At 44.1% G+C, this 21,171-nt stretch overlaps 1 protein-coding gene across 11 annotated transcripts in view; it reads left to right on the forward strand.

Moving 5' to 3' along the window:
* The window catches only part of TMEM241 (transmembrane protein 241), a 116,422-nt gene that overhangs the window by 85,020 nt on the left and 10,231 nt on the right, over positions 1-21,171 (forward strand). For 5 of the 11 annotated variants that reach the window (XM_004020478.6, XM_060405227.1, XM_042239572.2 and 2 more), the window contains one exon: positions 17,850-17,914. The exons of 1 other annotated variant lie outside the window; for it this stretch is intronic. In XM_004020478.6, the coding sequence (XP_004020527.2) occupies positions 17,850-17,914 (65 nt within the window). Of the gene's footprint in view, positions 1-1,105; positions 1,232-4,040; positions 4,140-17,849; positions 17,915-18,098; positions 18,251-21,171 lie in introns of those variants that run through there. 5 more of the 11 variants (XR_006057819.2, XR_001023979.5, XR_003586741.3 and 2 more) reach the window with 5 other exon arrangements.

Here is a 21,171-nt window from a genome sequence, read left to right on the forward strand (position 1 = left end):
CCTGGCTGCACCTGGAGGAGGGTGGGTCCATGATCGCTACCTGCACTCAGGCTTCTTGGTGTCTTTGATGGAACCCAGGCAGGACCACAGTGCAGATTGCTCTGTTCTTAGCTTTCTAAATTGTTCAGGGGATACTCCTTGTAAATCACATGGGGACCACCTCACTCTAGCCAGCTGCCCAGGTTGGTTAGAGTTGGTTTTCTAAGTTAACTGATCTCTGATTTTTGGGGAAAAAAAAAAAAAGGTATATATATATGTGTGTGTGTGTGTGTGTGTGTGTGTGTGTGTGTGTAACTATGTTTACAGTTTAAATTTCGGAGACAGATTAACATTAGGGATATTTTGTTTTTGTTGTTCAGTTGCCAACCCATGTCCGACTCTTTGTGACCCCATGAACCACAGCACACCAGGTCTCCCTGTCCATCACCAACTCCTGGAGCTTACTCAAACTCATGCCTATTGAGTCAGTGACGCCCTCCAATCATCTCATCCTCTGTCATCCCCTTCTCCTCTTGCCTTCAATCTTTCCCATCAGGTGGCCAAAGTATTGGAGCTTCAGCTTCAGCATCTGTCCTTCCAGTGAATATTCAAGGTTGATTTTCTTTACGATTGACTGGTTAGGGATATTACTCAGCCTTAAAAAAGAACAAAACTGGATCATTTGTAGAGACATAGATGGACCCATACACAGAAAGAGAAAAACAAATATCGTCTATTAACGCATACGTGTGAAATCTAGGAAAGTGGTACAGATGAACCTATTTGCCAGGCAGGACTAGAGATGCTGACGTAGGGAATGGATGTGTGGACACGGGGTGGGGAGATGGCCTGGGAGATTGGGGTGGACTTGTGTGCACTGCCATGTGTCAGATGGATGGCTGGTGGGAACCTGAGGGTAGAGAGCTCAGCTCGGTGCTCTGCAGTGACTTAGACAGGTGGGGTGGAGGGTGGGGAGTAAGGTCCAGAAGGGAGGGGATATATGTACGCATGTAGCTGATTCGCTTTATTGTACAGCAGAAACTAACACAGTATTGTAAAGTAACTATACTCCAATTACCAAAAAAAAAAAAAAGCTGACTAACATTAAGCGGCTTCTCTCACGCAGTCGGTCTGCCTGCCTCTTGGGGACACACGTTGTGTGTCTGATCATGGACCTTTTTGGCTTCTGCTGCAGTGAAATTCCTGAGCCACCGCCTCCTCTGCTGTCTGCAGCCTCCTCCCCACCGCAAAGGTAGATGCATCTGGCGTGGATTTGGCATAATAGCCTCATCTCTGCCTCCCTATCTTTGTTTTCCTGCTCCCTTCATCTCTCTTATCTACTTCCTACAGACATGTCAAGTCTGTAACACTGTCTTTTAAGCCTCCTGAAAATTCTCACTGGAACAAGTCAAGGAGTAAATCAAATTCCCTCTGTCCTTTTCAAAAAAAGTTGTAAGTGAAAGAGTAAAATGCAGTCCCTGAGAAATGCTTTATAGGTGATTCCTTTGTCTTAGGGATGGGGAAACTGAAATTCAGAGGGAGGAATGGCCGGCCTGAGGTTAGTCAGTGAGTTTGTGGTGCAACAAGGGGATACTAGGGACTCTCACAGTCCCGAAACTGTCTCATAGACATGGCACAAGAACAGATTAAGGTGAGCTCTTCTGAAGTCCAAGTCTGGACATCTGATGAAACTACACGCCCCATTGTCCTGGCCCTGGCTGCCCATGGTTTTGGGGATTTTTTTTTGTGTTTTTGGCCACACTGTGCAGCTTGTGGAGCCTAGTTCCCTTACTAGGGATCAAACCCTCACCCCCTGCATTGGAAGTGCAGTCTTAACCACTGAACCGCTAGGGAGGTTCCTGCCCATGGTCTTTAAGCGAATAGAATTCCCATGGGATTTTTGTTTTCAGTACCTTGCAAGGAAAAAGGGGTTTCAGCCACTGGGTTTTTTCTCTCTTCAGGTTTTCTTTGGCTTTAATGGTGGCCTCCACCTGCCTCACACTTTCCATTTCTGTTAGTACTAACACCCCATGGCTTAGAGTTTGTGAGCTTGCTCATACTGTTCCTTCTATGTAGAAAGCCCTTTCCACCTTTCCTCACCTGGTAATTCTTAACTGTCTTTCAGCATCAGCTCAGGAATAATCTCAATTATGGGACTTGTTCCCGTAATTGGGTACACCCATGTCTTGGCATGAGTTTGTACACAGTCACTTAGTTGTTTCCAACTCTTTGCGACTGTAGTCTGCCAGGCTCCTCTGTCCGTGGGACTTCCGAGGCAAGAACACTGGAGTGGGTTGCCATTTCTTCCTCCAGGGGATCTTCCTGACCCAGGGATCGAACCCCTGCCTTCTGCATGGGCAGGCAGATTCTTTACCACTGCACCTCCTGGGAATCCCATACCCATGTCTTAGCACTTATCATTGGGTATAGAAAGCATTTTCTTAGTAACCTTCGGAAATGACTGACCTAGAATAGGGGTGCTAGGGGGAGTTTCTTACCTTTCCTTTTTATCTCTTTAGTTCCTAGCAAAGGGAATTTGACCTTAGCTTCATTCCAGCAATAATTCAAAGCCCTTTTCCTCTTTCCTTTCTAGTTCAGTGAAAGCTTCTTCTGAAGCAGTTTGTTGTTTTTTCAGCTTTCCTTTTTTAAATTCTCCAAAAGAGCAAGGAATAATGTCTTAGCTCTGGCTGCCATAATAAAATGTCATAGATTGGGAGGCTTGAACAACAGACATTTATTTCTCACAGTTTGAGAGACTGAGAGGTCCAAGATCAAGGTGCCAGCAGGGTCGGTCTCTGGTGGGAGCTCTCTCCTTGGGTTGCAGGTGGTGGTCTTCTGTCTACATCTTCACATGGCAGAGAGAGGGCACGAGCTCTCTGATCTTTTCTTATGAGGTCACTGAGCCCATCACGAGGACCCCACCCTTGTGAGCTCGTCCAACCCTAATTACCTTCCAAGGGCCCCATCTCCATATACCATAACATTGGAAGGTAGGGTTTCAACATGAATTTAGGGTGGAGGACAGGCACACAATTTAATTCCTAGGCAAAGAGTGCACGGGTGACCCACTGACATTTTGCAGTGAGGGCCAAGAGTTGGATGGCAAGAGCTAGAAAGTCTTCATGGTTTACAGAAGTCCCTCAGGGGGAACTGAGCTGGTGGAGTGAGTCCTGTGCAAGCTTTGTCTGTTTCTAAGGCATTCTCACTCTGGTCTTGTGAAACTGGGTGTGATCAGACCTGGATCTGGCATACAGCCCTTGACATCATGGACTCCCTTCTCCCAACTGATCCTCCTTCAGGAATTGTTGGGATTAAGAACAGAGGCAGATTAAAAGTAGCAAAAAGTTTTTTTTTTTTTACCAGAGGAGTACCACATTTCCTATCTTGAAACATTGCAAGCAGATTTTCTCTCTTTTTTTTCCTTTCGCTCTCTCTCTCTCTTTTTTTTTTTTTTTTTTTTGGCTGCATTGCCTGGCATGCAAGAGCTTAGTTCCCCAACCAGGGATTGAACCCATGCCCCTTGCAGTGGAACAATGGAGTCTTAACCACTAGACTGCCAGGGAATTCCCTACAAGCGGGTCTTGCTGTATATCTTTTGGCAAATCTATTCTTTCACTTCCATTATTTCCAAGTATAACAATATGAAAGTGAAAGTCACTCAGTTGTGTCCAGCTCTTTGCGGCCCCATGGACTACGCAGTCCGTGGAATTCTCCAGGCCAGAATACTGGAGTGGGTAGCCTTTCCCTTTTCCAGGGGATCTTCCCAACCCAGGGATTGAACCCAGGTCTCCACATTGCAGGCAGGTTCTTTATCAGCTGAGTCACAAGGGAAGCCCAAGTATTAAGTATAACAATAATGTGAAGTTATTGTTAAATTAAATGGAGATTGAAAAAAAATCCTCATGGCCTTGGAATAAGTATAATTATGGTGTTTTTATTTAAAGCTTATTTGAGCTTAAATTCATTTCATTCCTGAAATTTGATGGCAGTGATTAGATCCATTCTTTGAGTGAATCAAAATAACTTAGAAAACAAAAACACTTGTGTCCTCTTCTTTACAGAAGCACAGAGTAACTGCTTAGCTGGGAGACTGAACAACATTTTAATCAATAGGACAGAAGTTTGAAAAATAACTTGGGCAGGAATCCATCTTTACAAAAGTAAGTCTGTCAGTAGATGAGTACATCTACTAATAGAATGGGTTTCCCTGGTGGTTCAGATGGTAGAGAATCTGCCTGCAATGCAGGAGACCTGGGTTCAATCCTTGGGTCAGGAAGATCCCCTGGAGAAGGGAATGGCAACCCACTTCTAGTATTCTTGCCTGGAGAATTCCATTAACAGAGGAGCCTGGTGGGCTGTAGTCCATGGACTTGCAAAGAGTCCTAGATGACAGAGCGACTAACACACTGGATAGAATGAGACTGAGAAAGTTGAAAAAAAGTACTAGAATGAAGAATCTATCAAGTCTATACCAGGCTGTCACTGAATTGAAGGAAAATTAGAGTAGTCTCAAATTCTTCTTTTGTCAGAACAATTGGATGTTCTGAGTATATAATTTTGCCCTTTATACTTCTTGCAAAGAAACAATACTGGGGGAGGGGGGGAGAAGCAATACTTGGCAAATTGTAGCCCCTTTATTTATTTTTTAGATTTTTTTTTCTGTGGACCATTTTTTAAGTGTTTATTGAATTTGTTATAGTACTGCTTCTGTGTAAGGTTTTGGTTTTGGGCCCTGAGTGGTGTGGGATCTTAGCTTCCTGACCAGGGATTGAACTTTCACCCCCTGCACTGGAAGGTGAAATCTGAACCACTGGATGACCAGGGAAGTCCCAATAGCCCCTTTATTTAAAGAATTATAGTATGTTATAGAAAACAAAACAATCAACAACATTAGGTATTTTTGGATGAGCAGAAGTGGAACGCCCACAGAGATAGATGAAAGGCACCACCCCAAAGGTGCCAAGGAACACCGCTTCAGCAGACATGATATTAATATGGCCTCTTGAGAAATGTTTGAGTACTCAAGAGAAAAGTCTGACACCCAGCTCTCAGGGAGAGCTGATACTTTCTGGCACTGCTGATCCAGAAAGATTGCGGTCCCAGATAAAAGGTCTGAAGGTCCATAGATTTCTAAAAGTAAAACCAAAGGACCAGTCTCAAATGGTATGAAAAGTCACAGGTCTTTTCAGCACACTGCTGCTGCTATGTCACTTCAGCCGTGTCTGACTCTGTGCGACCTCATAGATGGCAGCCCACCAGGCTCTCCCATCCCTGGGATTCTCCAGGCAAGAACACTGGAGTGGGTTGCCATTTCCTTCTCCAGTGCATGAAAGTGAAAAATGAAAATGAAGTCGCTCAGTTGTGTCCGACTCTTAGCGACCCCATGGACTGCAGCCCACCAGGCTCCTCCATCCATGGGATTTTCCCGGCAAGAGTATTGGAGTGGGGTGCCATTGCCTTCTCCGCAGCACACAGCATGTGTTAAAGATTTCAGAGTTTTGGTATTTGAATTCTTCTGTCCATTTGTCCTCCCTTCTTGAGATGTGGACTGAGAGAACATATGAGACTTCCCTGGTGGCTCAGGGGTAAAGAATCTGCCTGCCAACTGAACACGGGTTCAATCCCTGAGCCAGGAAGATCCCACATGCCTCGGAGCATCTAAGCCCATGTGCTGCAACTACTGAGCCTGTGCTCTGGAGCCAGGGAGCTGAAACGACAGAGCCCGCGCTGCAACTGCTGAAGCCTGTGCACCTAAAACCTGTGGTCTGCAACAAGAGAAGCCACTGCAATGGGAAGCCTGCATACCGCAACTAGAACGTAGCATCTGCTGTCTGACACCATGCCCAGCAACGAAGACCCTACACAGCCAAAAATAAATAAATAAATTATGTTAATAAGAAAGAAAGAGAACATATGGACAAGGAAGAGTAGGCAAGTGATCCCAAGTGGAATTGAAACACTCAGCCTTGGTTTAGAGACATAAGGCTTTCTGTTCCTTGTAGGAGGCATGCCTTCCTCTCCACCCTCCACTCCCAACCCAACAGGTGGAGACAGAGGGTAGAGAGAATTTTACTGCATGGATTCCACAGAAGAACTAAACCATGTGGAGTTTGGATTCTTGCCTTTAAAGGCTGGAGTCCCACTAACTAGTGTAATGAGCCTCATCAAGTGTACAATCAGATGAATAATTTTTCCCGCTAGAGTGATCTTGGAAGAGATTGAAAGGATGAAAGGCAGAAGGTTTCCCTCCCCCCCAGGCAGAGACAATCATGAGGAAAGAAACTGTGTGTTCCTCTCACCTCCAGTTTGCCCGATTAATCATCGTCAATTGCATCATATCTGACTCTGTGTCTGAAGAGAAGGAGACTGGGTCTTTGAGAAAGTCCTGGTGCTGCTGGCCGCTACATGCAAGATTCTAGACTATAATAAAAAGACAAAGCCAGTTAAAGTCGTACTAATGAGTTAATATGGTTGTTACTGATCAAGAAGGTGTTCAGAACAGATCAAATAAAACCTTACCTTGCTAAAGAATCCATCTGCCAGTGCAGGAGACAGGGGTTTGATGCCTGATCAGGGAGGACCCCATATGCTGAGGAGCAACCAAGTCCATGCACCTCGACTATTGAAACTGTGCTCTAGAGCCCAGGAAGCTGCAGCTACTGAGCCCACTTGTTGTGGCTGTTGAAGCCCGCCTGCCCTGGAGCCTGTGCTCTGCAACAAGAGAAGCCACTGCAGTGAGAAGCCCGCATACTTCAGCTTAAGAGTAGCTCCTCTCACCCCAACTGGAGAAAAGGCCGAGCAGCAGTGAAGACTCAGCGTACCCAGAAATAAATGAACAAAATTATTTCTTAACCCCTAACCCTGGCCCACCCTACCATGGCATCCTAGGTGGCTCTAGGGAAATTGTGGTCAACCAAACCTGGTTTGAAAAGCAGTGCCTTACCATCTCTCTGCATCTTAGTTTTCTCATCTGTGTAACAAAGAGAAATCCTCTGCTTCAGAGCAGAATGTTGTGCATTGTGACAGGCCAACATTCAACTGAAACAACTGGGAGAAAAACAAATCAACTGCAAAATATCATATTTTTAAAGAAATCAGAGACCTATGAAGGCAATGAGAAGCAAATTAGATATATTTCCAGAGAAGGAAGAACCCTGCCTAGGTATACTAAGTAACACAGGTTATTGTTTTTCCCAGAGTGGGGTTGGAGGGTGAAGGATAATTGCTGATTCTGGGTGTGGCCTCGGGATCTGACTTGATCCAAGAAGAGGAAATATTCTGTGGGAAGGAGAAACTAGCAGATCTTTTGGCAGTCGTGTGGAACTGGCTTGATGGGTTGGAAAGGAGAGGAGCCCCAAAGGCAAGTCCAGTATTCCCACGAGAAATTTGCTGAGCCTGGAGCAGTTCTGGGGGATGCAGGCTCGCCCAGGAAGGCAAAGCAAAAGCTCATAATATTGGGGGTACTAGGAAACAAATTCTGGTTTTGTTTTTTTTTTGCAGCATTCAAACTTTTTTAGCTTTTATATTGGTGTATAGCCAATTAACAATGTTGTGGTAGTTTCAGGTGGACAGCAAAGGGACTCAGCCGTACACCTACCTGTATCCATTCTCCCCAAACTTCCCTCCCATCCAGGCTGTCACATAACATTGGGCAGAGTTCCCTGTGCTATCCAGTAGGTCCCTGATGGTTATTCATTTTAAATATAGCAGTGTGTACATGTCCATCCCAAACTCCCTAACTGTTCCTTCCCCTCATCCCTTGCAATCATAAGTTGCTTCTCTAAGAGAGACAAAATCTTGCTAGAAGGGGGAGGCTGAAGCAAGTATATGATGAGTCTCACCTAAAGACTGTTGCCAGATTTTGAATCTACGTGGGATGAGAAGTTAAAAAGCTAAGGTCAAAATTTTTGAAAGGCAGAACTTACAGGAATGAGAAGACAGACGAAGTTCTTAAGCATAAGTCTTGGAGGGCCACCACCTGAAGGCCTAGATAAACAAGAGGTGAATTAAGCCTTACTAGAGCTATAGCCCATCTGATTCACTCATCCCTGATTATAGTTCCTTTATACACAGTGTTTGACATATAAAGTTGTAGAGGACTTCTCTGATGATCCAGTGGTTAAGACACCATGCTTCCACTGCAAGGGCACAGGTTTGATCCCCAGTCAGAGAAGTTCTGGATGCCACTTGGTATGGTCAAAAAAATAAATAAATAAAAAATCAAGGTTGTAGACATGTGAAGAGGCAGGAACACTGACTTATAAGTGAAAACAATACTAAGAATGTAAACACAAAGGATCTGGATTTTAGAGCTAGTGATAACTTAAAGTGACTATGAAGAATATGCTAAAGAAAATTGAGGAAATTATGAATTAAATGAATTTCATTGTAAAATTGGAATCTGTAAAAAAAAATCAAAGTTATTACTGAACTGAAAAATTAGGTGTCAAATTAATAACTTAATGGATGGACTTAAGAACATATTGGACTTAGTATTACAGGATTAGTGAAGTACAGAGAGAAAAAATTCGGAAGTACAGAAAAAAGCATAAGAGACATGGAGGAAATTCTCAAAGTCTTCAGTTCAGTTGCTCAGTCATGTCCGACTCTGTGACCCCATGAACTGCACCACGCCAGGCCTCCCTGTCCATCACCAACTCCGGAGTCCACCCAAACCCATGTCCATTGAGTCGGTGATGCCATCCAACCATCTCATTCTCTGTCGTCCCCTTCTCCTCCTGCCCTCAGTCTTTCCCGGCACCAGGGTCTTTTCAGCTCTTCGCATCAGGTGGCCAAAGTATTGGAGTTTCAGCTTCAACATCAGTCCTTCCAATGAACACCCAGGACTGATCTCCTTTAGGATGGACTGGTTGGATCTCCTTGCAGTCCAAGGGACTCTCAAGAGTCTTCTCCAACACCACAGTTCAAAAGCATCAATTCTTCTGGGCTCAGCTTTCTTTATAGTCCAACTCTCACATCCATACATGACCACTGGAAAACCATAGCCTTGACTAGATGGACCTTTGTTGACAAAGTAATGTCTCTGCTTTTGAATATGCTATCTAGGTTGGTCATAACTTTCTTTCCAAGGAGTAAGCATCTTTTAATTTCATGGCTGCAGTCACCATCTGCAGTGATTTTGAAGCCCAGAAAAATAAAGCCAGCCACTGTTTCCACTGTTTCTCTATCTATTTACCATGAAGTGATGGGACCGGATGCCATGATCTTAGTTTACTGAATGTTGAGCTTTCAGCCAACTTTTTCACTCTCCTCTTTCACTTTCATCAAGAGGCTCTTTAGTTCTTCTTCATTTTCTGCCATAAGGGTGGTGTCATCTGCATATCTGAGGTTGTTGTTATTTCTCCTGGCAATCTTGATTCCAGCTCGTGCATTTCCATGCCCAGCATTTCTTCCAGCCCAGCATTTCTCATGATGTACTCTGCATGTAAGTTAAATAAGCAGGGTGACAATGTACAGCCTTGACGTACTCCTTTTCCTATTTGGAACCAGTCTGTTGTTCCATGTCCAGTTCTAACTGTTGCTTCCTGACCTGCATACAGGTTTCTCAAGAGGCAGGTGAGGTGGTCTGGTATTCCCATCTTTTCAGAATTTTCCACAGTTTTTTGTGATTCACACAGTCAAAGGTTTTGACATAGTCAATAAAGCAGAAATAGATGTTTTTCTGGAACTCTCTTGCTTTTTCCATGATCCAGCAGATGTGGGCAATTTGATCTCTGGTTCCTCTGCCTTTTCTAAAACCAGCTTGAACATCTGGAAGTTCACAGTTCATGTATTGCTGAATCCTGGCTTGGAGAATTTTGAGCATTACTTTACTAGCGTGTGAGATGAGTGCAATTGTGTGATAGTTTGAGCATTCTTTGGCATTGCCTTTCTTTGGGATTGGAATGAAAACTGACCTTTTCCAGTCCTGTGGCCACAGCTGAGTTTTCCAAATTTGCTGGCATATTGAGTGCAGCACTTTCACAGCATCATCTTCCAGGATTTGAAATAGCTCAACTGGAATTCCATCACCTCCGCTAGCTTTGTTTGTAGTGATGCTTCCTAAGGCCCACTTGACTTCACATTCCAGGATGTCTGGCTCTAGGTGAATGGTCACACCATTATGATTATCTGGCCTTGAGAATCCCATAAACCACTTTACTTCTCAAAGTCTAATATATAGGTAATTGGAGTCCTAGAAGGTGAGGAGGGAAGCAATGTATGAAAGAATAATGGCTGTGAATTTTCTAACACTGCTGAAAGACATCAACCCACAGTTTCAAGAATCTTACCAAACCCCAAACAAAAAATACAAAGAAAAGTAAGTATCAGGACTTCCCTGGTGGTCCAGTGGCTAAAACTCCACATTCCCAATGCAGCAGGACTAGGTTTGATCCCTGGTCAGGGAACTAGACTGCACATGCCGCTACTAAGACCCAGGACAACCAAATATGTAAATAAATATTTAGGAAAAAAGAAAAGTAAGTATCTGTAGGCATATCCTAGTTAAACTGTTGAAAACCAAAGATAGAGAAAATCTTAAAATCAACCAGAGGAAAAAGACACCTTAAATTTAAAAAGTAAGTGACTTTTCAACTGAAACTATGAATACCAACAGCATGGAATGACATCTTTAAAGTGTTGAAATTTAAGGGAGAAATTAGATAATCTGAAAACGCTATTCCTTTATTCTTACTTTATATTTGTTTATTTTTATTTATTTGGCTGCTCTGGCTTTTAGTTGCAGTATGTGGGATCTAATTCCCTGACAAGGGATCGAACCTAGGCCCCCTGCATTGGGAGCTCGGAGTCTTAGCCACTGGACCACCAGGGAAATCCCCAGTGTTGTTTTTCAATACCTGGAAAAACAATGGTGAATTGTATATTTTAATGAGGTGATACCAGACACTGTTAATAGCTGTGCCTGGAGTTTAGCATGATTTGTCTGTCACTAATAATTATACTGATCCTGGAATAAATCACAGGACTGATATTAAATTAATTCAGTATTTTAAAAACAGCGACCAGAGTTGTCAGCTTTAGCTGTGGTTTCTGTCTAATGGATTTGGAATAGTTTCTTTGGTCCTAGGCGAAAAAGAGAGCCTGCTCTCAGATTATACATTTTTGTTAGATTTACTCTTGAACCTAAAAGACAGGCGCGGCTGGGAACATTCATACGTGAATCTGTGTCACAGATGGACTCCCGGACGGTCTGACACATGTGTCTACAGCGTGTGAGAAAGCTGGAGTCCGCCTGTCTCTGGAGATGGGACAGCACCATCTGCACAGTGTTAGAGCTGAACAGTATGGAGCAGACTTCCTCACATTTTAGTGTGCATGCGTCTCACCAGGGGAGGAAGGGCTGTTCCCTTGTAGAGGGTGCTCAGTCTGGGGTGGGGCCCGAGATCCGGCCTTTCCTCCAGGCTCCCAGATGGTGTTGATGGTAAAGGTGTAGAAGACAGCTGTTCTTCTTTCTGCCCACCACTTTCCCTACCTTCCTCCAGAGAAATGTTCCTTCCTCCATTCCCACCATGGAGTTCAAGGGTAAGCTTCCATGTTCTTACCTTATTCTGTTTCCCAGGCCATAGTCAGGTAGTTCAGGGACCAGTCAGAATCTTCTCTGGCATTTTTAAACTTGGAACCAGAGAGCCAAGATCTCAGATCTTCTCAATGGAGCTAATTGGTCTAAGAAGCACAGATGAGGGACCAAGGGTTTGTCTTCATGGTTCTCAGGTCTGAGTTCCAATGGTCCCTAATATATGAAAATTGATTTGAAAATCAACATCGTGACCTTTGGGGTTATGTTAGCAGCTCCGATGATTGAGTGTATTTGCATAAAATGTTTCAGGCACTTACCATAAGCAAGTCTCTGTTGCTGGGCCCCGAACATAAGAAAATGAATAGCTCACATCCTGGTTGGGGAGACTACCATTTCAGTAGAATTTGGCATGTGCAGTGATAAGGGGTTATGGAAGCCCCTAGAAGCTCCTGATCCACTCGGATCTGTGAATGGCAGTCAGGGTCAGGAAAATATTTCTAGAAATTTATTTTCAAAAGGTGAGTAGGAATTGGTCAAGGAAGCTTATGAAACTATTCCAAGTGGAGAGAACTTGCTGGGCAAAGGCAAGAGATGGGATACAACAGTGTTTGAAAAACTATAACCTATTTATGTGGGAGGTGCCTGGCTGAAACTTGGGGCAGTTATGGTGAAAGGCGTCATACATGTTCTGACGTGGTCACGTTTTCCTTAAGTCATATGTATTTCAACAGACAACAACAACATCAAAACAATAGTAAACAATAAAGCTAAATTTCTGATTCTCTTCCAAATCCTTGACTCTGGCAGTTTCCACTAACAACTGCTCCTCTTTATTTTCCTTTAAACAAACAGGAAATTTGTCTCGGGATCGAAATGAATGTTTAAAAGACAAACCTGATCTGCTTAAAATACCAAAATCTGTTTAAAGAACACAGAGGTTGTGACATTCGTTGACAAAGCCAGGAAGTTCAAAGCCCCGCCGTTGACACAATGTATTGGGTTCTGCTGTTGTTGGCAGCCCAGACTGCGGCAGGTCCTGGTGTTTGTCATTCAGGTCTGCATGTGCGCAAGGGAGACATTCCTGAGACCACAGGACTCTTTCTTCTTTGGGGAAACATTTGTATTTTTTAAAATGCTGTTCGAGCGCAAGAACAATAATTGGCAGTAATGGCTGCTACTCCCATCTCTTGAATGGCAAGTCCCAAGAGTAACTTGGAGTCTTTCTCATGAGCAGATTTTAGCCATTTTAAAGGTTAAAAAAAAAAAAAAAAGTTTATGCTTTTACTGACATCCATCTCCAGAATTTTTTCATCAACCTAAATTGAAACTCTGTACCCATTAAATGCTAACTTCCCACTCCTGTCCTTCTCAGACTCTGGTAAAATTCATTCTGCTTTCTACCTCTATGAGTTCAGCTGTTCTAAGTACCTCATATAAGTGGAATCATACAGTCCTTATCTGTGTCTGGTTGATTTCGCTGAGCTTAATGTCTTCCAGGTTCACCCATGTTATAGCATATGTCAAAATTTCCTTTCTCTTTAAGGCTGAGAAACATTCCATTGTACATATATACCAGGTTTAACTTACTCATTCATCCCTTGATGGACACTTGGGTTGCTTCCAGATTTTAGCTCTTGTGAATAATGCTGCTGCAAACATGGGTTTGCAGATATTTGGGTCCCGGCTTTTCATGGATTCTTATTTTCGAAAAGGCTATATGGAGCTCCCTTGGGTCCTCTCTGGCTGTGAGAGGAAGCTGACCTGGGAGTCAGAGCCTGGGCTCCATGGCTCCCTGACATGAAGTTGGCAGGCCCTGGAGTCAAGTCACACACTGTCTCTGGGTCAGTTTCCCCACCTCTGAGCTTAGGGGGTTGATTGCACCTCTCAAGTTCTGCCCTCAGGTGTATGTGCGTGGGACATTCAGTACCCAGACCTGCACAGTTAGCTATTCCTGGTTTCTATTTGTTCCTCAGTGGAATTAGAAGTGAAGTGGACTCTTGGCACAAGCAGATTTATCATTCGCACTTTCCAGTGTTTTTGAGCAGCCCTGAAGCCCCATGGCATATGGAAAGCTGTCAATTTGCTGAGGCATGAATTTGAAGTTCATACAGGGTGAGGTCGGTGTGTGGGTAAGTTGGGCTGGCTACCTGCCCAGTGTCCGCCCCTCAGTGAAGTGTGACCGGCTGCTATTCATCCCTTATACAGTGACTTTTGTGAAGTAGTCGAACTTTGGTGACCGTGTGTGTGATACACACACACACACACGTGGCATGGGGCAGGAGGCGGGGAGAATGAGAAAAGAGAGCTGCTTTAAAAAGAGAGCTGATGGTTGGGGCTGGTTATGGAAGTAAAGAAAGCAGAGAAGGGATCTCCCTGGCCGTCCAATGGTTAAGACTTCACCTTCCAATGCAGGGGGTAAGGGTTCAGTCCCTGGTTGAAGAGCTGAGATCCCACATACCTTGTGGCCAACAAAATAAAACATAAAAAACAGAAGCGATATTGTCAGATTCAATGCATGTGAGCACTTTGTTGCTTCAGTAGTATCCAACTCTTTGCAGCCCCATGGACAGTAGCCCACCAGGCTCCCTTGTCCATGGGATTCTCCTGGCAAGAATATTGGAGTGGCTTGCCATGCCCTCCTCGAAGGGATCTTCCTGACCCAGGGATCGAACCCATGTCTCTTACATCTCCTGCTTTGACACGTGGGTTCTTTATCACTAGCACCACCTGGGAAGCCCACAGATTCAATAAAGACTTTTAAAAAATGGTTCACATTACCAAAAAAAAAAAAAAAAAAAAGTCTAAAAAACAAAACCAAACCCAGAAATCAGAGAAGCCTAAGGAACTAAGGGTCCTTCTGGAAACAGATTAAAAAATGGCCCATCTAACTCCCCAGGAGTGCTATAGAACAAACAAGGTCACTATAAATTCCCTACAGAAATAAGACAGATCTCTTTGTGAGATTTCACTGAGTGTCTTAGCCAGCAGAAAATTTGCTCCACGAGAGGGGAAAATATAGAGATGTTTGAAAGAGGGGCCCAGGAGAAAGGCAAGAGACCATGCAAACGTTTCCAGGAAGCAGCAGATGGAAAGGCACCGGTCTGGCTACTAAACCAACCTTATTTTCAAGTCAGAACTGGTTTGAAAATTTTCAGAGGTGTTTTTCTTGGCAAAAGGTGCGGTTAATAGGAACAAGCAGGCCAGCTGTCTATTTCACGGCAGACAAGATTCCTTCTGAGCTAAAAGAAACCTGCAGAGGAATAGAGACGTAAGATCTCGGCTATGACTGTTGCAGGGCATGTGGGAGGTGACAGTGTCACAGAGGAGACTGAAGGTCATATGGAAAAAGCCACTGGAAGGACTTCCCTGGTGGTCCATTGGCTAAGACTCCAAGCTCCCAAGGCAGGGGGCCCCGGTTCCATCCCTGGTCAGGGAACTAGATCTGACATGCCACAACTAGGACCTGGCACCATCAAATAAATAAAAAAATATATTTTTTAAGCCATTAGAGAAGCCAATCAGAGCAGGCCATGTATGTGTATGTATATCTAGTTATGGTGTGCAAGTGAAATATACACAGTTACATTTGCCAACTTTATTGAGGAATAAAGTTCGCAAAAAAGAGACAAGAGCTGGTAAAAAGGGTAAAGGAGATGAAGATAATGGTGAAGAGTTAAGAAAGGCTTCAGAAATTTCCCAAGTTGTTCCCTTAACGCCAAGCTGCCATCGCTAACCTCCCTCAGTACCACAGAGGCTTTTTTCAGCAATCCCAAGAAATAAATCTCGGTTGGCACTCTCCCAGGAAATGTGCAGGAAGTTGCAAAAGTGAAGAGGGATTAATGAGATTAAGATTAACTTTGGTTGAGACTGAAGAAGGAAAGAAAAAAAAAAGTATGAGAAAATGATAAAGGAAGAATAAAAGGGAAGATGATAAAAATGGGCACAAATGAGATAGAATAATATTTCTACAGACTGCTGAATGTTAATGAGTGGAAAACCTAGATGAAAAATATTTTTGGAAAAACTGAAAATAACAAACTTGAATCCAGGAGAAAGAGAGGATGTGATTAGGACAGTGGCCGTTAAAGGCCACCCCAAATAGGGCTTCCCTGGTGACTCCGATGTAAAGGATCTGCCTGCCATGCAGGAGACCTGGGTTTGGTCCCTCAGTCGGGAAGATCCCCTGGAGAAGGAAATGGCAACCCGCTCCAGTATTATTCCTGGGAAATCCCACAGACAGAGGAGCCTGATGGGCTACATCCATGGGGTCACAAAGAGTCACACTCGAATGAGTGACTAACACTTTCACTTTTCACTTTCAACTAGAACCTCCAGGTCCAGGGGTGGTCAGGTCAGAGTGGAGACCCCAGTAAAGACCATCTTTATCCTTTACAGGAACAGAAGCAGGGAGGCTGATATATTAACTTATGTGGTTTGTATAACCTTGCTTCTCAAACTAGACAATCGCATTGCAAGATAATACATTTCAGGCCCACTTCGTTTATGACCATAGATGCAGAAGTCCTAAATAAAATGTCAAACAAGAAGAGGGGGGGATGGGGGAAGAAGAGGTACTCTTTGAGATAAAAGCTCTTTAAGATAAAAGCCAGCACTCCGTTTTCACTTTGAGAAATATTTCCTCTCGTCCTTTGCGTTTTGCTTTGCAGCTGTCTCTCTGACTTTGTTGCCACTTCTTTTTTGTTCCTGAAGACACCACAGGTTCTTTTTTGTTGTCAAGGTTTTTAGGTGCAAATCAATACAGGGAAGCAAATAGAAAGTGACCTTAAATGAATAAACTATTACAAAGGTTCTAAGATCTCACAAGGTTTCTATACTGAGAGTTCCAGGTTTATATTTACAGCCTTCTTTTTGAGATGGTAAATGAGTGAAGATGAGACTCATCAAACATACTGCCTCCTTCTTATTTTTTTAATTGTTTAAAAACATGTCTGGCTGCACTGGGTCTTCTTTGCAGCGTGGTCTTTCTCTAGCCATGGTGCACAGGCTCATTCATTGTGGTTGCACGGGCTTAGTTGCCCCACAACACGTGGGACCTTCATTCCCTGACCAGGAATCAAACCCATGTCCCCTGAATTGGAAGATGGATTCTTAAACACTGAACCACCATACTCCATATTCCCTTCTTCTGACCATCTGCTTGCTGCCTTGTTCCCATCTTGGGGCCTGAAGAGGCCTTCAAGACAGGACATGACATCCCTTTGAGTGAGTTGGTAGTTGATATCTCTGAGGACACGCAGCCTGAGTGACCTGTCCTGATACGGCCTGCTTTTTACTTCTCATCGCAGAGAGGCAAGTTGTTTCGGTAACTTTCCTCACAGAAGCTGCTTTGCATTCCAGAGTGCAGAATCCTGGGAGAGAAAAAAAAAATCTTACCTGAGCCGGCATTTCAGAGTTGGTCTTTGGTTCTCAAAACTTTTTGTGTTGACTTTTTAGAGGCATCTCGGGGGTCTGAGTCCCATCACTGCCACTTCTAAAAGGTTTTTTTTGGAATTTCTAGCTCTGAGAAATGTGGAGTAACTCTTTTCTCTCCTTTGCCTCATGTATTCTGCTCAGTCACTGCTTCAGTCATGTCTGATTGTGTGTGACCCCGTCGATCATAGACCGTAAGGCTCCTCTGTCCATGGGATTTTCCAGCAAGAATACTGGAGTGGGTTGCCATGCCCTCCTTCAGGGGATCTTCTTGACCCAGGGATCAAATCCTCATCTCTTTTGCCTCCTGCGTTGCAGATGGGTTCTTTACTGCTGAGCCGCCAGGGAAGCCCATTTACTGGCTCCTAGATGTTTGCAAATAATTAATGACTTCATTGCTCCCTCTCTTAGGAAGAACCTGGTTTCTCAGAATATGTGCATTGGGCCAGAAAGACAGGTACATTAGGACAGGGCGAGAGACAGTGCTGTTGGAGAAGGTGGGTCGGCATCTCGGTTTTTAGCTGGAGGATCTGGAAATGGGTGAATAGATACTTCTGACCTTGGGGGTTCTTGTTGTGCAGCTGAGACAAGATGGAAACAGGTGTTCTTGCTCTGCCATTGCCCTGGAGAGAGAGGAGTGTGATTTTAGTTGTGTGCCTCCTCTTTTGAAAAATTTGGAAATTAAATGCTTCTTTGAAGATTCTCATCTCAAAATAGACGAGGACTTAGCATTTTCTGTGAAACACCTGGGACTAGGAAGTGTTGGGGTGAGGGGCAGGAAAGACAGAGTGGGAAGACATAGCTGATGTCTGGGATCTGCACTGCCACCAACTAATGGCTTTGGAGAAGGTCACCAAGGTCCTGCTGCGCTGATGACCTTTTGCTAAAATTGTTTCTGCAGGTGATCACGTCTGGCTTATCGATGTTGCTGTTTGATATAATTCTGACCAGGGAAACCATGGGATGGTAAGTCTTTAGCAGAGAGAGGAGAGAAAATAAGTTCTTTGGTTTTCCTTGGGATACTAACATTTGCTCTCCAATGTTAGTGCGCATGTTTAGGGTGTATGTCCTATGGATATATAAATAAACATACATTCAGAAGAGTACTTATATCATGACTGTTTTCACAAACTGAATATATTATATCTAGTACAGCCAGCATTCAGGAAGCAGAGCCTCACCAGGACACCTTTCAGCCACTCATCCACACAAGAGTAACCACTGTGGATGAACCACTAATTATGTGTGTATATATAACTACAACTGTAACTATAAATATATAACTATAACTTTAACTGTGACTATAACTGTTTGTGTTTCTTCCTTTGATCCTTCAATTCATTTTTCTCTTAAGCTCCAAACCATCCTCGTTTAGAATGCACTCACCCATTTGCTTAAAGACAGCACTGCTTCTTCCTCCCATATTTGAGCACAGACCTGAAGAAGTGGGGGAGTGAGCCCTGGGGACACTGGCTGAGGGATAACAGAAATTGCAAAGGCCCTGAGGTGGGAGAATGCTTTGTTTGCTCAAGGAGCAATGTGACCGGAGCAGCTTGCTGGGCGAGAGTGGTAGGAGATGAGGCTGGAGAGGTAGTAGGTGGTTGACCATGTGGGTTCTTAAAGGCCATTATAAGGGCTTGGCTTTACCATGAGTGGAGGCGGGGAGGAGTGATCCAAGGATTTTTGAGCAGAGCAGCCACACGCTCCTACTTTAAAATCACGTTTCCCGGTCTGCTGTGTGGAAGATAAGGTGGTAGGGTTCTGTCCCTGAACCTTGTACACAGACTGCTGATCGGCGGCTGAGCACATTAAAACTTTGATCTACTCCAGCTTACTAATATTCAAACCAGCTGACATGATGATCACCGAGGGTCGTGGTTGTCATCTTCAGGGAGGGTGAAGGTGAGGTGGGGAATGATGGTGAGTTTAAATTGTTAGGACTGCTGTTGCTCCCCTCAATCAGTGGGCATGCTATTTTGGGGGCTATGTACTTCGGTGGGGCTTCCCAGGTGGTGCTAGTGGTAAAGAACCTGCCTGCCAAATGCAGGAGACGTTAGAGACCTGGGTTCGATCTCTGGATCAGGAAGATCCCCTGGAGGAGAGCATGGCAACCCACTCCACTATTCTTGCCTGGAGAATCCCACCCTGACGGGCCATCTTCCATAGGGTTGCAAAGAGTCGGACACAACTGAAGCGACTTGGCATGCACACTTATACTTAGGTATTTTATTTTATAATTTTTGGCTATGCTAGGTCTTGGTTGCTGCATGCAGGCTTAGTTGCCCCATGGCATGTGGGATCTTAGTTCCGGGACCAGGGATCAAATCCATGTCTCCTATATTGGAAGGCAGTTTCTTAACCTCCAGACCAACCAGGGAAGTCCTATACTTATATATATAAGTGTGTATATATATATATATATATATATATAAAATCTATATAGTAATGTATGCTATTTGCACCATAAGCAAGGTAGTCAAAACTACCATAACAGGCAACAAAATTGAAAGGCAGTCGGTGTAGGGTTAACTTAGGAAAAGGATGGAGAGTCATCAAGACTGTTGCTTAACAAGTTATAATAGAAATATATCAAAAATGGATAAGCAGAAAGCAGAGATCATTTACCTAATTTAAAATGACAATTCTTGGCCAGTTTTCAAACCCAAGTCAGTTCTCAGAATCAGAATCCATCAGCTGACGAGAAGATCAGTTCCTAATGAATAAAGATTCAGTAGGAGACATTTACGACAATACAGAGATGCATCCAGCAAAAAGTATAAACCCTCTGTTTCCATGGTCTCCACTTGCCAGAAGTCGCACGAGTTTGGTCTGATGGTGAGGACAATGCACTGTTTGGCCAGGGAAGTCTGTGCGGAGGGAGGTGGGCTCTATTGTCTATAAAATGAAACCACGCTGAGGAGTGTGATTTTAGTTGTGTGCCTCCTCTTTTGAAAAATTTGGAAATTAAATGCTTCTTTGAAGATTCTCATCTCAAAATAGACGAGGACTTAGCATTTTCTGTGAAACACCTGGGACTAGGAAGTGTTGGGGTGAGGGGCAGGAAAGACAGAGTGGGAAGACATAGCTGATGTCGCGCCAAGCCTGCCGAGCCTCTCAATGACCCGGACATGGGTCAGTCCTTCCCAAGTCTTGACCCAGCTTGCCAGCTGCTGGCCTGATGACCCACAGCTTTCCTTTCCTGAGACCACAGCTACCTGCTATATGGCCTAAATCACTAATGCAGCACCTTAAGGAGAATAATTCATGTTGGTTCTCGCTACTTAGTTTCTTAACCTCTGTTTTAAAAATGAAAAACAAGCCTAGGTCCACTTGAAGTTATATAATGCTTATTTCCATTCCAGTTTGAATATATTATTTGGCAATACCCGCCCCGACTCCCAGCACCAAGGATGGCACTCCAGAACTGAATTGCAGACAAGTTTTGGAGGTTTTTACATTTCTTTACCAGTATGATGAAAAGAAAAGCATTCTATTTAGTTTTGCTGAAATAAGGGATAGTCCTAGAAAATCCGTATTTTTTTTCTCATGCTTGTTGTTTAATTGCTAAGTCGTGTCTGACTCTTTTGCAACCCCATGAACTATAGTCTCCCAGGCTCTTCTGTCCCTGGAATTCTCCAGGCAAGAATACTGGAATGGGTTTCCATTTCTTTCTCTAGGGGATCTTTCTGACCCAGGGATCAAACTTGTGTCTCCTGCCTGTGCAGGCGGATTCTTTACCACTGAGTTACCAGGGAAGCGCCTCTCTTGCTTGGTATGAGAGTAATCCTAAGGGTTGGCTTCACTTCCCCCAGTTTTTGCATTGGTTTTCACATTGGACCTGCAGAACTGTTACCTTTTGCTCCAAGGCCACAGTGCAGGTTGATGGGGCCACCACTAGGCCCCATGTGTCCAAGGCAGCCTCCTGCCCCCCAGGACAACTTGTAAATAATCCCCCATCTTGTGCTGTCATAGCCCCCCCGCACCCGCCCCAACTCTCTCACACACACACACATACACACACACAAATGGTATCAAGTTTAAACATCAGTATGAGGTTCCTGCAAGATGAATGTGAGGGGCAGAACCAGGCTCTGGGAATACCATGATGAGGAAGTCCAAGAGGCAACTTTGCATCTCCTGTGGCTTTGGGCTGGAAGGGGTTTGTTCAATAAACAGATATTTTCTGGGACCCAGTGTCAGGGCCAACTCTTGGATAAAAGTGA

The sequence above is a fragment of the Ovis aries genome, chromosome 23, assembly GCF_016772045.2.
Source record: "Ovis aries strain OAR_USU_Benz2616 breed Rambouillet chromosome 23, ARS-UI_Ramb_v3.0, whole genome shotgun sequence".
Classification (NCBI taxonomy): domain Eukaryota; kingdom Metazoa; phylum Chordata; class Mammalia; order Artiodactyla; family Bovidae; genus Ovis; species Ovis aries.